The sequence below is a fragment of the Panthera uncia genome, chromosome D1 (assembly GCF_023721935.1).
Source record: "Panthera uncia isolate 11264 chromosome D1, Puncia_PCG_1.0, whole genome shotgun sequence".
NCBI lineage: Eukaryota > Metazoa > Chordata > Mammalia > Carnivora > Felidae > Panthera > Panthera uncia.
In genome coordinates this window covers 99,436,237-99,452,824 of record NC_064808.1, presented here as the reverse complement: position 1 = coordinate 99,452,824, position 16,588 = coordinate 99,436,237, and the positions used below count along the sequence as shown (strand labels likewise).

At 49.9% G+C, this 16,588-nt stretch overlaps 1 protein-coding gene across 2 annotated transcripts in view; it reads left to right on the top strand.

The window, feature by feature from the left end:
* ZBTB16 (zinc finger and BTB domain containing 16) overlaps positions 1-16,588 on the top strand; it is a 192,815-nt gene that overhangs the window by 118,537 nt on the left and 57,690 nt on the right. For both annotated transcript variants that reach the window (XM_049612892.1, XM_049612902.1), the window contains exon 4: positions 10,569-10,655. In XM_049612892.1, coding sequence (XP_049468849.1) covers positions 10,569-10,655 — 87 coding nt within the window. The remainder of the gene's footprint in view (positions 1-10,568; positions 10,656-16,588) is intronic.

Sequence of the window (16,588 nt, the reverse complement as noted above, 5' to 3'; positions counted from 1 at the left end):
TCTTTTCTTCACCCTTAGAGGTGTCCCAGTTTAAAACTTGTCATTTACAGATGGAGAGATTAAGTGGCTCCCCCAGGGCTGTACATCTCAGGCAGGGGGCAGTTGGGGCTCTGAATCCATTTCTCACTGTGGTGCTTCAAGAGAGCTGGGGTGCTCTTGGCCAGCAGGGCCCCCCTTGAGCCCGTTATCCACCTGCCTCATCCAAGGATGCCCCTCTGTCGTCCCAAACATGAGAGTACCATGTGTGGGAGATCCCCAGGGAATGCAAGGTGTCCTCTCTCCTAGGGCATTCATTATAGGCAGACCTTCCCCCAGGAACTGTGGGGCTGGAATATTATGGGCTGAAGTTCTAGAAGGCTCAGGCCAGAGGCTGGCCTTCTAGAGCTCCACAGCTTGATAAAGTGGAACTTTATCCATAACTATTCAGGCACCTGCTGCGTACCATGTATTTCATAGGGCTAATAGCCCCATTTTATTTTATTTATTTATTTTTTAATGTTGATTTTTGAGACAGAGAGACAGAGCATGAGCAGCGGAGGGACGGAGAGAGAGGGAGAGACAGAATCCAAAGCAGGCTCCAGGCTCTGAGGTGTCAGCACAGAGCCTAATGTGGGACTTGAACCCACAAACCATGGGATTATGACTTGAGCTGAAGTCAGACGCTTAACCAACTGAGCCACCCAGATGCCCCAATAATCCCATCTTAAAGAGGGAAGCAAGGGTACAGAGTTGGTCCCAGGACCCTATCGCCAGCGAGGAGAACTCCACAGCAGGTCTGGCCACTAGCTGCTGGGGGCTTCACCTCAGGGAGCTGTCTGGTTGGCATAACATGTCTGGAAGAAGTCCGTTCTGTCAGAGTGGGGGCTGACATTCTCATAACGAGAGAGGCTTTTGTGTCATTGCATTGATCACCACCATACCTTGATTAGCCAGTCATGGAAGTTGCCTGGGGAAGAAATGGGTTAAAGGCAGTGCTAAGGGGAACCCCCAAATCAATACTCCTACTTAGACTTCAGGAGAGTTGCATGTTGTTTTCACAGTGACAGGTTTATCCTCCCACTTGTATTTTATTTAAAATAATTCACCTTAAATGGGTTTGCACTCATTCCAGTAGGAGGATGATAGTCAAAACTTGGCCGTGAGTATTGAGGGCCGACTGGAAAGGCGCCATTTCTTTGACCTTCTCCCAAGGAGGTGTGGTTGGGCCCTGCCTTTATTTCCACATTGTTGGTTTGTAGAGGGGATTGTTGGACATGCACAATCGACAGTGCCTACTGCCTTCTTTTATCTTGCTCTTCCCAGAGAAAGTCTGATGAAGACTTGTCCAGAGTAGGAGCTTTTTCTCCCTTTGTTAAGGTAATTTTTTAAATGTCAAAAACATGTTTTTTGAGAGAGAAAGCAAGTGCATGAGCAAGAGAGGAGCAGGGGGAGAGGGAGAGAGAAGGACACCCAGCGTGGAGCCCACCGGAGGCTCAGTCTCACAACCATGAAATCGTGACCTGAGCTGAAGTCAAGAGTCGGACACTTAACCTACTGAGCCACCCATGTGCCCCCTCCCTTTTTTTGTTCTTTGTATTTTGGCTCAGGGGCCTAAGAATACTTTGAATGTTATGATATGTTTAGTGCATACATCGGATGTGTGCGTGGAGCCCACACATTGACAGTGGGGGAGAAAGTAATGGCAGTAGTGAGGATGTTAATGACAGCTCACATTGATTGAGCAGCTCCTGTGGGTCAGGCACGGTGTTGCAGACTTTACATATACTGTTTAAATTAATTGTCACTCAACCCTGTGAGGCGGCTGGTCTGTGCCTGTTTTATAGGTGAAGAAATAGGCACAGAGAGGAGAATTAGCTTGCCCAGGGTGGTGGCTAGAAGTGATAGAACCAGGACTTGCTCCTGGTTTGCTTGATCCCCAAGCAAGGGTTCTTAACTTGTCTGGGGCACAGCTGTATACTGAGCATACGTGCTTGTACTGGCTAGGGGCTGTGTTACTAAGCCTGTTGGGTTCCTGCTGGTGCTGAAAGTGGTGACAGAGGAGCAAGGCCCTCTGAGAACTGAGTTGCAGGGATAAGGGACAAGGTGGACCTATTCTCTGTGTGGGACATGAGCTCAGGACCGACCGTAGGATCCTGGTGACAGCCAAGGGCACCAGCGCACCATGGGGACCTCCTGATAGCATGAGGTTTACGGGGTAGGGTAAGAAATGCTCTCTCAGACTAGAGAGGCCTCATCATTTCCTTTTGACCCATTCCACGGTCTCCTCTGAGTGGACATTTAGTCACATTTGGGGGGTCCAGCCACGGAGCATGTTATTGATGGGAAATTGACTTCTAGGGATCTGAACACCTGCCCGTTGTGGGCCCCGATTATTCTCTATCTCTGTTGCACAGCTTGCACACTGCCTGGTGGCTTCCTCAGTCCTGACTTTGATTGGGGCCCGCACTCGTAGTCCATTCACCCCGCTGTCCTGTAGCAGATGCCCTTCTCCCACCTCCTTGTCGGACCAGCCCTTGGACCATATCCCGAGCCAGTCGGTAGGGGCTGGACGTCTTCTGATCAGTCCACATCTGCCCCCCAGTGCTTCCCCTTTCCCCTCTCGCCCGAATGAGTGCCCCTTACAGAGATTCTGGTTCTGGATCAGTTCTTGTTTTGTTGATAAAGGAGAAATGGTGAGCGAGAAAGAGAGCGGGCAAGCTCGCCTTCCAGCTCCTCTCGGGGAGAGAACGCATCTCCCTGAGCAAAAGAACACGCAGTGCTGGCCTTTGGAATTGGCAGCCAGAGTACTGTTCTCTGTCTGATAAGAGGTACTGTAAATAAAACTGTCCACCATGGCCCGCTGTAAAATGCCCCGTGTCTGTACTCATTGTTCTGACAGCTTATGCTTTTTTTGGGTCTGCTGTTTTGGTACACTCTGTACTTCCTTATGTAAGCAGGCATGCATATCTCATCAGAACATTCAAGATGTTTATTTTAAAATCTCAAGGAATTAAAAGAAAAAGGACACACTACTCAGCGTTAGATGCTGGCAAATGTTAAGTGTTTTTTCAGCGGTTTCCCCCACCCCCTCCCCGCCTTCTTATTAGCATGGAGGGGCGGGGGGGGGGAGAGGGAGGGATTTTGAATTTTTTTTTCTTCTTTCATTGGCTTCTGCCGTATTGACTTCAGAGAGACACCAGCCCACATCTGACTGTGCTCAGCATTGTTTGTCTACCCTCCTTCCTGGATGCTTGGTACCCCCAACCCTGTTTCTGGTTGGGAAGGGGGGGTGGCGTCCAAGGTGGTGGTGGGGGGAGGACAGCTGTGGGGAGCCTGTCGAGCGAGCTTCTGCGGGATTTCTGCGCTGTTGTCATTGGAATGCTAGGCGTTTATAGAAAGCTTTGTGGTTTTGAAAGTGCTTTCCTGGCCGTGTCTCTTTCGATTCCTTCGAGTCGGGATGATCCGTAGCACTGAGTGAAAGTGGCCCCGACACAGGGACGCCTTAGACCATCTCCAGCCTCCTTGAGGGCCGTGGTGACTGCCTCCTTTCTTTTCACCCAGCCTGAACCTGCTTTGAACCCTCCTCCTTCCAATAGCCCTGGTCTGACCTCCTGGAGGTGTCGAGAAGTCAGGGAGAGATGGGACAGGGCAGGAGTCTGGGATATTCTGAGTGGTCAGGTACTCTTGCTCCCCCAGTATAACACATAAGGCACCCTTGAGCCCTCACCTGCAGGATCCCTGGGAGACTGGCAGGGCAAGGATGTCTATCTGTCTGTCTGTCTGTCTGTCTCTCTTTACCACTGAATCTCAGATAAGCGCTCTGCCTGGGCTGTGGGTGGGGGCCACACAAATTTCTGCCAGCTGGTTGAGGGTCCACTCTGGCCATCAGAGGCCTCCTCAGACAGGAGACTCTGAGTGTCCTGGGGGAGGGGTTGCTTCTCTTCTTGCGGGGGTCTGAGTCCTGGGCAGCCGGTGGGTAACAAAGGGCTGAAGGGGAGGAGATCGTGATCCAGGGCAAGCAGAGAGCCCACTCCCAACCTTTCCTTTCTCCACTCCCAACTGCCTGAGTACCAGCCAAGACCATGTCCTTGAGTTTTAAAAAGGGGCAGTGGAGAACCTAGAGTGTGTGGAATAAGGACTCTGCCACCCCCTAGGGGACAGCCTGGCAGTGCCCTGAATGGCCACTGCCCTCTTCCTGGGCCAGTTCTGTGCCTGGAAGCCTCGGGAGAGTTTCTGTGTTTATCAAGCCTTTAGGACCGCAGCTGCAGGGCAGGTAAAGAGCAGGGGACTGGGATCGCGCAGGGAAGAGACATACTGCAGCCCTGCTCACACGGAGCTTACGGTCTGCCGGGGAGGAATGAGAAGAGCTGGGCAGCACAGGACACTTGAATTGGGCTCCTGGGGCTCACGCGGGGAGGATTTAAGAGCCAGGTTGGTGAATAGCTGCCCGTACTGACATGTTGGTCCTTTGACAGATTTTCCTGCTCCCCTCAACAAGACAACCACTCACCTTTAAATTAGAGGGATGAGGTGTGTGTGTGTGTGTGTGTGTGTGAGAGAGAGAGAGAGAGAGAGAGAGAGAGAGAGAGAGAGAGAGAGAAAGAGAGAGAGAGAAAGCGAGTGAGCAAGAGGTCAGAGTGAAATATGTCTTTATAAATGGGAGACTCACTTTACACAAGATAAATGGCCTCCAAATAACTGTACATTGAACTTCAGTAAAATCAATCATATTTTGCACAGAGGAGTTCTTTAAAGGAATCGTAACCCTGGGCTGACTGGTGGTGATGATGGCTACTCCTTGCTGGCTGTGTGGATCCCCTGGATAGAGGTCCAAGCCCTTCTCCCACCTTGCCAATTCCTCTGAGGGCCTTATTCTTCCCATTTTACAGAGGAGGTGACAGACCCACTGAGACCTGGCAACTTTCTGGGGTCAGGGTTGCAGCTCATGACTAGCCTGGCTGGGATTTGAACTCTGATCCGTCTGACCAGAATCCTGAGCTCTTAAGCACGCTCTCCTGCCCGCTGAGGTATAAATAACATCAGTGAGCTCCTGTGTCCCGCAGAGTGCTTGGTGATTGACAAAGGAGTGTGTGTTCACTAATGTCCATCTTCCCCTTTGACCCTCGCAGCAGCAGGTACGGCCATCTTTGTTTCACAGCTCGGAAGGAGGGCCACTCTGGTGGCCGGGCTGGCCTGGGACCCAGTTCTCCCCACTCCGAGTGGCGCTGTTCACTCAGCTCTGTAATCGCTAGGGAGGATGGCGATGGTCCAGCCCGCTGTATCTTCTGGCTGTTCCCTCTCTGCTGTAAATTCCCGTCCCTGCAGTCCACCCCCTTGCTCCCCAGCTCTCCCTCTACCTGCACTGACTCCATTCCAACCCACTGGCCTCCTCACTCCTCCTCTGTCTGGAATGGGCTTCCATAGACAGGGCTGTTTCTTCTTTCCCCTTTCAGCTTTGCGCTCAGAGGCCAGCTCATCAGAGAGCTCTTCCCTGCCTACCCCATATAAAATGGTGGCCCCCGGCCCTCTGGGTCCCAATTCACTTCATTTGTGTCTCTTTTTATCACTACCTAGTTTGTATTTACTGGGTTTTTTAAAATGTGCCTTTCCTTCTAGAATGTAAGCTCTCTGAGGACAGGGGTTTTTGTCTCTTTTGTTCATTTGCTGTAATCCACCTTGGGGCATATTCTTACTGGACATGCAAAAAGCATCCCTGTGCATAGGAAAGATACGACAAGGTGTGGTCATCCCTGAGCTGTGACGTGCTGTTCTTCCCACTCCAGGAGGAGCCCCAGGAAATTTTGTGGGGGATAAATGCTGATCTACCCACGTGTACCCATTGTGTTCAACTGGCATGACCTCCTTCCTTCCCCCCATCCCTCCCTCGCATTGATGCTTTATAAATGTATTAGGGGCTGAATGATGTCACCGTAATGCGTTTTGGGAAGACCCATGTGGTTTATACACACTTGAATTGCTTTGAATGCAAACCTGACATCATACTGAAGGCAGCAACGAACAACATATGCACAGTAAACAGGCAGAGACTGTCTTATTGATTAACAGATGAGGCCTCTATTATTGATCAAAGCTTGGCGAGGAAATTTATCACTTTTAATTTCAGGGCTGCCAAATATTTCTGCCTCTGAGCCAGCCATTACAGAGACAATTTAAAGGCACATGCCTCCTTGGGAAGAGGGGGGTTCTGCCTCTCTCTGCTGGGCTCCTGTGCCCTGGAACTGCCTATCTTTGGTGCGGGGCTCGCCCTGGGGAGTTGGGGAGAGTCTCAGTGGGGGAGGGGGAGTACTAGGGCTTACATGAATGGGGCCTGAAGTGGGAGCCAGCCTTTGTGGTGTCTGTGTGTGCTGAGGGTTCTGACCAGTCTGGGTGGGTCAGACTCTGCACTGACGAGGCCAGGGGACTTTCACCTACTCGGCTCGACTTTGTGACTTCAGCAAGGCAGGGGTGGAGACAGGAAGCTCTGAGGGCAACCAGATGTGGTCAGGCTTGGGCCAAGCCGGCAACCTTGACTAGATCACATGTGCTAATCTGTTTTTATCTTCATCTTGAACTTGTCTGATGGTACACATCCGGCCCTTTATTTCCTACTTGGCCTCCTTCCTTTCTCTCTGCTTCTCAGTCATTGAAACAGATGCTGCGATGACCTTATTGATGGCTGTTTTCTAAGAACCCTCTGTACCACATCCCTTCAAGGTGGCGGCATAGAGGTTCCTCACCTGGTTGCAGGGCTCCTGCACGAGGCTGAGCTCCCAGGGCTTTCCAGCCCCTGCTTTCCTCCTTGGGCCTCCCCATCATCTTTCTTCTTTAGGGAGTCATGAGAACTGTTTAGAACCAAAGAAAGAAATGCAGTTACAGTCCGATCCCTTACAAATCACAGAAAATCATTGCTGGCTAATGATTCAGGACTGGAGAGAGTTCCTCATTTCTAGAAGGCTGTGGCTTCCTCTACCCCCCTCTGGTCCACTGTGCTCTTTGAGGTCCTGGCTGCATTTCCAGAATAAATGGATGAAAAGTGGTCCTGGCTGCCACCTGAGTGATCACACATTGTGACTGTCTTTCCACTGAGTTTCTTCGAAAGCTCTTTCTTAAAGCTTTAGAAGCCACGTGCAGGTCCTTGGCCCAAGGATACCCAGCAGCTTGAAGAGATACCTGGAAGTGATCAAGACCTCCCGGTCTCCAGGAAAAACTCAACTCGAGACACCTAATACAAATGGCAGTATTTGTATTGAAAGCTCTTTTTATAAAAAAAACAACAACATTTTTTAAATGTTTTTATTTATTTTTGAGACAAAGAGAGAGCATGAGCAGGGGAGGGGCAGAGAGAGAGGGAGACACAGAATCTGAAGCAGGCTCCAGGCTAGGAGCTGTCAGCACAGAGCCTGATGCGGGGCTCGAACTCACTGCAAGATCATGACCTGTGCTGAAGCCAGACGCTTAACTGACTGAGCCACCCAGGTGCCCCTGTATTGAAGGCTGTTAAGGAAAAGTGACTCCATATCTTCCCTAAGGGCATTTTATCATTCATTTATTTAGTCAACTCATATTTATTGAGCACCTAGTAGAGGGTAAATTTTGCTCATCAGTAGACAAGGTCAGTGTCCTCACAGGGTTTGCCTTCTACCTTTCCTTCTACCCTTCACTGGCAAGAACTGTTTATTGCTGTTTAATTTAAGCCTATACTGGTGCAAATTGTATTCTTAGTACTGTTCCTTATAGTACGTGCTATTACTCTAAGGCGGAGGTTTTTAAAACTTGTTAAAAAGTAGTGGAACCATTTTTCCAGCTAGAATTTTATGCAAAACTTTGATGTATAAACGGGATGTTTTGGAATTTTATTGTTTTCAGTTGGGGGGAAGAAGCCCATACCTCCCCTTCTTATCCATGAAGCATCTTTTCAGAGGGAGCCCTAGAGTACAGAGATTAAGAGCAGAGGGCCTGAAGTCAAGCTGCCTGGGTTTGAAGCCACTTCTGGTGCCCACTGAGCGACACTGGTCAAGCTACGTAACCTCTTGGAGGTTCGCTTTTCTCATCTGCTGAATGGAGTAATAACAGTATGATCTTTTTTTTTTTTTTAATCTATTTTGAGATAGGGAGAGCACGAGTAGGGGAAGGGCTGAGAGAGAGGGAGAAAGAGAGAATCCCAAGCAGGCTCTGCACTGTTCGTGCAGAGCCCGATGCGGGGCTTGAACTCGCGAACCGTGAGATCATGACCTGAGCCAACGTCGGAAGCGTGACCCACTGAGTCACCCAGGTGCTCCAGCAGTTTGGACTTTTAAAAGCCGGCAGGATCAGAGGAGATGATACAGGATGCATCGTGCCTGCTGCATGGTAAAGCCTCAGGAAATCTGAGATGGTTGGAAAGCAGCACTAGTTTTCTACTACGAATATGTGTAAGAAGTTCTGCCTCTTACAAGACTCTAATACAAAAGTAACACACAGGCACACTCAAGGCAGTGCTCAGATGCGTAGAAAGGAGCACGGTGTGGGGCCTCTTGGAGAGGGCAGGGCAGAGCCCGTGTGCTCTGTGCGTGCATAACCCGTCTTGAGAATGGAACGGGGCAGCAACAGACAGAACTGGGACCCAGCTGTGCTCCAACTCAGGGAGGGACGAGCGGCTCCCGTCAGGGCCGGTGAAGACGATGTCCGTGGAGCTGGGTGGCTAACCGCTCGGGCCTCGAAGTGACGTGGAGGAATTCAGAATCAGTGTAAATTTTGAGCCCTGTAGAACTTCTCGGGCAACGAGTATGAAGGAAACAAGTAGCCTTTTAAGGCACGGTATCTGTGGGGTGAATCAGAGGACATCTGGTGGTGGGGCAGCCATTGAGTCTACCAGTGTTCTGGGCACCACCTGGCAAGGGCCTGGGTAGGGGCAGTGACAGTACGTGTCGGAAGAGATGCACCTGGAAGGTATTTTTTAAGGGGGGATAGATACATGTCCCCCCTTTTCAATATTTATTTATTTTTGAGAGACAGAGGGAGAGCAGGAGCAGGGGAGGGGCAGAGAGAGAGGGAGATACAGAATCCCAAGCAGGCTCTAGGCTCCGAGCTGTCAGCACAGAGCTCGACACGGAGCTCACACTCATGAACCGCGAGGTCACGGCCTGAGCCGAAGTCAGACGCTTAACTGACCGAGCCACCCAGGCGCCCCTCGAAGATACTTCAAATGAAAGCTGCCTAGGCTTGTGGCAGGTGCCCTGTGGCTGAATAACATATGAGAGCCTTGAAGACCGTTAGCGACTGGGAAAAAATCCTGTTTGTCTTGATCCTGTGGCCTTGTCTCTCTGAGCCTCGTAAAAATAATAGTTCTACAAAAGTCGATCAGTTTGAATCGCACTGAATTGATTTTGTTTATTCCACAAATATGTCCAGTAATAGGGTCCCCCCCTGGGTGTCAGGAAGATACGGCTCTGTGTGTGGAGTGACACAGTCCCTCCCTTGGGAAGCTTAGAGTGTGGCAGGAGACAGGGACGGGTCCACAGGCATTTAGAAGAGCGCATGGTGAGCCATCGATCTGGAACATACAGGGTGCTGCCAGAGCTTAAGGAGGGGCTACGTCATCAGGACGCGGGGGCAGAGGTTATGGACGCTGGTGCATATACTTGGTGCTAAACTGGGGTGGGAGTGAGCGACCAGAAGGTCAGACACAGGAGGAGCGGGAGGATGGGTGAGGCCTGTCAGTGAGGGAGAGCCTGGCTCCTCCAGGAACCAGACTGGCCGAGTGGACTGGAGACCAGGGAGCGAGAGTGAGGGAGGGGGAGAGAGATGAAGCAGGGAAGATGAGCGCATCAGGAAGTGCTTTGTGTGTCTTGGTGAGGAGGTTAGATTTTATCCTGAAGACACAGGGGAGTCGTTCAGGGATTTTTGAGTGGTCAGGTGCAGGGGGTGGTTGGGACAGACAGTCTAGTTTGGGACATACTGAGTTAGGGGCTATCCAAGTAGAGGTACGTCAGCATTTCCTACCTTCCCATAAGGTGTAACCTAAGCAAGGGGGCCCATTTCCCCTCGTATTCTTTTTTTTTTTTTTTAATGTTTATTTATTTCTGAGAGGGGGAGAAGGGGCAGAGAGAGAGAGAGAGAGAATGTCAAGCAGGGTCTATCCTGTTTAGCTCAGCGCCCAACGCGGGGCTCGAACTCACAAACTATGAGATCATGACCTGAGCCAAAATCAAGAGTCAGACGTTTAACTGACTAAGCCACCCAGACGCCCCCCCCTCCCTTATATTCTTTAGCCCTCTCTGTTCCTCACTTGGAGTCAGCCCCCGCCAGAATCTGCCTGCTTCTTGGGGCATGTCATCTGGACCCCATCTCTGCTTGTGTTGGTTATTCTGATTTTGTTGCCTCTTCTCTCTGGGAGACCCCTGGATGGCGACATCTGGAGCTCAGTTGGGGGTTTGGTCACAACCTGGAGGAGGGGCTGGGCTGGCTGCCAGGGCCAAGCACTGTCCCTGCCTTGATCTCCACAGGTGTCCAGCCACCTTCCCTAGTGTCTTTCTGCACGATTCTGGCCCAGGACCCCTTCCCCACAAGTGGAATATCACTCTCATGGTAACGTCTCCCCTTTCTTCCAGCGGGTGCCAAAGCCTTTGTCTGTGACCAGTGCGGAGCCCAGTTTTCGAAGGAGGATGCCCTGGAGACCCACAGGCAGACCCATACTGGTGAGTTGACAGCTTCCCATCCTGCAGCTCCTCCAATGTGCCAGCACACGGATACCAAGGGACTTGGCGACACCCTCTTTCAGCACATGTGACCTCCATTCCTGTCCTGGGGAGCTGTTGGGGGGGGATGGCTTGTGCCACAGTCAGCTACTCCCGTGTGTGGGGCTGGATGGCAGGAATGTCCAAGTGTGACCTTGCCCTGTAAGAACAGCAGCCCTGGATGAGGCCCACCATCTCTGCGTCTAACAGGCCACTGACGTCCCGTCTTCACAGAGCCCTGTAGCACATTCTTGTTGAAGTCTTAGAAGGTCCGTGATGTTACCTAGCATCCCCTTCCCTTGGTGAACGTTCTGGAAACCTCTCGCACTCCATCTGTATACCTCTGAAACCCTCAGTGGCCACAGGGGGCCGGTCTGCCATCTGTGAGTCGAGTCATTGTCTAAAAGAAAGCAGTGTGTACATATGACGCGTTCGAACCATTTAGCCGGCGATGTCACTGTATTTGTTGTCAGAGCACTGATTGCATGGCATCAGTGCCCCTCACCACCGCCGTACTCCGTCTTCTTTGCTGTAGCTCAGTGCTGTACTTGACCTCACCTGGCCTGTCTTTCCGTAACTCTGTAAAGCAGGAGGCTACTCCCATGTCATGGATGAGGACCCTGCAGCTCAAAGGAGGGTCAGTGACTTGCCAAGTTAATAGTGGGGCCAGGAGTGTTGCAGCTTGGACAGCCTGGGTTTCTCCTTGGCTCTGACCTTCCTGTCTGTGAGATCATGGATTCGTTATTTGAGGGTTTTTTTCATGCATATTTATTTTTCACAGAGAGAGAGGGAGAGGCAGACTGTGCATGAGCAGGGCAGGGGCAGAGAGAGAGGGAGACACAGAACTTGAAGCAGGCTCCAGGCTCCATGCTGTCAGCACAGACCCCACTATGAGGCTCGAACTCACAAACTGTGAGATCATGACCTGAGCCTGAAGTCAGACGCTCAACCAACTGAGCCACCCAGGTGCCCTGATGAGTCCATTATTTAAACTCTCTTACTGTGGTCATCTCATCTGTTAAAAAAGTGGAGTCATGATAGTACCTACCTCCACAGCAGAGTATTGTCGTGGGGATGAAGTAAAATACTTTATTTGAAGTGCTTTGCTGAGTGTTTGGCTCATAGTAAGCATTTGTTAAATAGGGGTAAATAAATGTATTTAAAATGTAGTAAATATTTATTGATTTCCCACCAGGTGCCTGGCATGCTTGTTGAATATAAGGTATAGTAACATCCAAGACAGATAGCATTCCTGTCCCCTCGTGGCACTGAGATTCTAATAGGGAGACAGTTTAGGCAAATAAGTGTATGATATAATGTCAGATGATAATAAGTGTTAGTAAGAAAATAAAGCAGGATAAGGGAAAGAGTGTGATAGGAGAAAAGTGGTATTTTATATTAAATAGCTTGTCTTCTCTGAGAAGGTGACATCTGAGCAGAGTCCTGATGTGAGGGAGTGAGCCACTCAGAGGGAACAGGTGCTTGCCGAAGCCCTGAGGCTGGGCCAAACCTGACCAGCTCGAGGACCAGCATGAGGAGCAGGGGGCAGGGGAGAGGTGGCAGGGGGTGAGGTGCAGAGAGGGTTGGCACAGGAGGTCATAAATCAGGTGGGTCTCTCAACCCTAGTAAGGAATTTAGATTTTATTCTGCACATGCTAAAAGTCCACTGGAGGGAGATAAAACATTTGCAAATCACATACCTCATGAGGGACTTACAGTTAGAAAATATAAAGTCCACTTACAACTCAATAATAAAAATACAAATAACGGGCAGAAGATCAGCATGGACATTTCTCCAAAAACAGACAAACGGTCCATGAGCGCATGAAAAGATGCTCGGTGCCATTAGGCCATTGTAAGGGAAATACAAATCGAAGTGACAACGAAGTAGTTTTTTATACTTAGCAGGATGTGGCTGCGGTACAAAATGTAGGCAGTAGGAAGCGTTGGCGAGGACATGGAGAAATCAGAACCCTTATACAGTACTGGTCAGCAGGTGAAATGATGCAGCCGCACTGGACAGCCGTCTGGCGCTTCCTCCAAAAGTTAAATACAGAGTTACCATTTACGTAGCAGTTCTACTCCGAGGTGTCTATCAAGACACCTGAAAACCTGTGTCCTCACAAAAACTTGCACGTGACTTTATAGATGCATTATTCGTAATAGCCAAAAGGTAGAGATAACCCAGTGTCCACGGATGGATGGATAGACAAAATGTCGTTTATGTGCAGAATGGAGTATTATTTGGCTCTAAAAAGGGATGGGGTACTGATCACACTCTGCAACGTAGATGAACCTCACAAACGTGATGCTCAGTGACAGGAGCCAGTCACAGAAGGCTGCGTGTTGTGTGGTTTCATTGATAGGAAACAGCTAGAATGGGCAGATCTATAGGCAGAAAATAAATTAGCAGGTGCCAGAGGCTGGGTGAGTTGAGGAGACCTGGGGAATGACTGCTAATGGGTATGGTGTTTCCTTTTGGAGTGATGTCATTGTTCTAAAATTGATGGTGATGGTGGTGGCACAATTTGGAATGTATTAAAAATATCGAAATGCAGTTTATTTTTATATTTATTTGAAGATTTTTATTTTTAAGTAATTTCTGTACCCAACGTGGAGCTTGAACTTACAACCCCGAGCTCAAGAGTTGCTCTACCGACTGAGCCAGAAGGCTCCCCAAACTATATAGTTGAAATGCGTGAATTATGTGTTATATGAAATATATAAATGATACCTCAGTAAATCATGGCACCCTACATGCACCACACACAAATGTATGTGCATAGACATTTGTAGAAGAAAGGAAATAATGGTTCCTTGGAGGGTTTTGAGTGGGAGAGTGGCATGACTTGATTTATGTGTTTAAAAGTGCACTCTGGCTCCTGTGTTGGGAATTGACCATGGTGGTTGCTGTAGTGAACTACTCCAACACTAGATTAAAGCAACAAAGTGTTATGATCTCTGACGGCTCTGTGAGTTGACTGGGCTCAGTTGGGTGGTTTTCACTTGGGGTCTCTCACGAGATTGCAGTCAGGCGCTGTCTGGGTCTGGGGTCATCTGAGGGCTCGACAGGGCTGGACATCTGGGATGGCTTCCTCGCTCACGTCTGTGACTCTCAGTGCTCTGCCATGTGGCCTTCCTCTACAGCAGAGTGGCCTGGACTTCTCACATGACAGCTCAGGGCCTCAGGAGTCTGGAAACATAAGCTGTCAGCTCTGTTAAAAGCCGGGCTAGAGACGTCTAACATCGCTTCTGCCATGTTTTATTGGTCAAAGCGGCCCCAGACTGAAGGGGTGGGAGACTCGACTCCCCTTCTCTAGGGGTAGTGACAAACACATACTGAGTGTTGTATGGCAGTCATCTTGGGAGACTGACTGCCAAGCTACCGCAGGGGACTAGCATGGAAGAAAGAAGTCTTTCCTGGTCTGCTGCTGGTACCATTACTTTCAGCAATATTTCCTCGTCCTGTGATCTCACAAAATCTGCCTTTCCTGAGTGGAAAACACAGTCTCGGTCTGTTCCGCCCTGGCCCGTGACGACTAGAAGAGTGCTTTCTAGGTGAGCATCTCCCTGGCTTGGTTATGGAGAAGGTGACTTGGCCAGGTGACTTTGACCAGGGTCCAGACCTGGTTATCTTGAAAGCCAGGGGAAGACCCAGGTGTCCCCAGGTCCCAGCCAGCTTCTTAATGCTGGACCCCATGAAGTGGAGAATCTCGCTCTGAGAATTCTGATCTGGGGCCTGTGGAGACTGAGTGGTGAGCCAGCTTTCCCAAATAGCTTAATCTGTCCACACAGATTAAATCAGCAGCAGGGAGCAAGCCACCTCTCAGCTGGGATCAGAGGAGGTGGCTGAGTCCCCGAGGGGTGAGCACATGGGGGAGGTTATTTGCAAACAGGCCTCATGCACTTACTGAGCACCTTGTGTGTGCCTGGCACCCACTGCGGATACAGCAGTGATCATTACAGACATGATTTCTATTTTTTTTCAACCCATTTTATGGAGATATAATTCACATACCATACAGCTCACCTGTTAAAAGTATACAGTTTAATGATTTTTGGTATATTACACCATTTTTAGAATCGTGGCAAAATATCTATCACATAGAATTTGCCATTTAATAATCATTTTTAAGCATACAATTCAGTGGTGTGAATGCCATTTCAACCTAGTTTTTTAGAATCTGGGTTGATGCGGCTTTGAAAGTTGGGAGCCGTCTTAGGTCCAATGCTTTTCTAGGATTTATTAAATTGAGTAAGGGTTTGAAAGTGGCCAACACCTTCCAGAAAAGGATATTTGTTTCAGTGGTTGGAAAGAGCCTGGAGTTTGAGTCTGAAGCCTGGGACGGGGCCCTGACTCCGCTCTCTGGGAGGTGGTTGACCTTGACTTGTTCCTCATCCTTTCTTCCCTAGAGGTCACCTCCCCTGCAAAAGGAAAATAGTGTGATCCTTCCTATGGCAGAGGTGGGCCCGGCCCATCCAGCCTCACTTCCACTTTTTCTCCAGGTTGAGTCAGTGGAGCTCTTGAAAGGGGTGAGAAATGGGAAAATGAATCCAAATGAGGGATGACAGATGAAGGTGGGTGCTTCCGGAAAGGCTCCCTCCGCGCCTGGGCGTGAGCTGTGGGCCAGCTCCCCTGGTTGGCTGGGAGCACTGGGACACTTGCTGGTGCAGGCTGGCGGGCTGGGCTGCCTTATCCTTTGGCAAGGAGGTGACTCTTCTGACACCTGGCGGAGCTCATTTATAGTTGTGTTGCCTGCAGAACCCAGGTAGCTCCCTGGCCTCCCCTCAGAATCCCTGAAGGAACACAGCTTGAAATCTGTCTTCCATTTCTGTTGTAAGAAAGGGGGCCCACGAAGTAGAGAGAGGCCTAAGTATAAGGAACACTGACAGTAACACTGAAGTTGCTGGATTGAGAGCAGCTGACTGCGGTGCCAGGTGCCATTGGAGAGCCACCAGGAGAGCAGAGAGAGTTCTGAAGAGGGAGAGGAGCCGCGGAGACCCTGGGGAGAAGGAAAACCATGGCATTGCTGCTTTGTGTTTCTGATACCTTAGTTGATAAAATCCTTTTCTGTCTCATACCCAGTTGATAGATGAGAAAGTGGAGGCCTAGAAGCCACCTGCTAGGAAGTGGCGAGCTGGCACTTGACCCAACTCCAACTCCACTGCTCTTTCTACTGCCCCCCAGTGCCTCCACAGTGACTTAACTGTTGTCCACGAGTGGGTGGCTGCACAGTTAGGGAGTGCCTGTTCAGAGATCATTTTGCTCAGGGCCCTGTCTGGGCAGAGCTCTTTTGGATCCCTGTGACCCATTTAACTAAGAATCCTCAACACCCTGATTCCCCCTCTCTCCCTCCTTGGATGGGATAGAACTTCCCTGAAAAGAATCGCTTCTAGGAGTGCCATGCCCAGGGCCGCCATGTTGGGGACTGACAGCTAACCTGTAGTAATGCATCAGATGGGTGATCATGGTGTCTTTGTGGGGTGGGGTGGGGGCTTGAAACTGAAAAATGAATTTTGTAGAAAGTAGTTTTCATTCCATTGTAGCCAAATGAATGGCATTTTCCCATTCCACCCTTTTGACCCCACTTACCCTGGCTTCTCTCCTGGGTGTGTGTGACTTCTCCTACATCCCTTGCCCTGACATCTTGGTGGGCTCAAGCTGGTGCTCTGGGAGGCCTGCTTACGGTTGGGCTGGGCTCGGGCTTTGTTGTCAGACTTTGGTTTTCTGTTTTGGTACAGCGAAGACTTTGAGGAGATAAACAGAGATCACTTTACACCTTTTATATTATGACAAATACATATTGCAAAACACTGCTGCTTCCAAAATGTTTGGGTTGCAGAACGGCGAGGAATTAACAGCTACGCGCCTCCCCGAGATGCCTGTTCTTCAT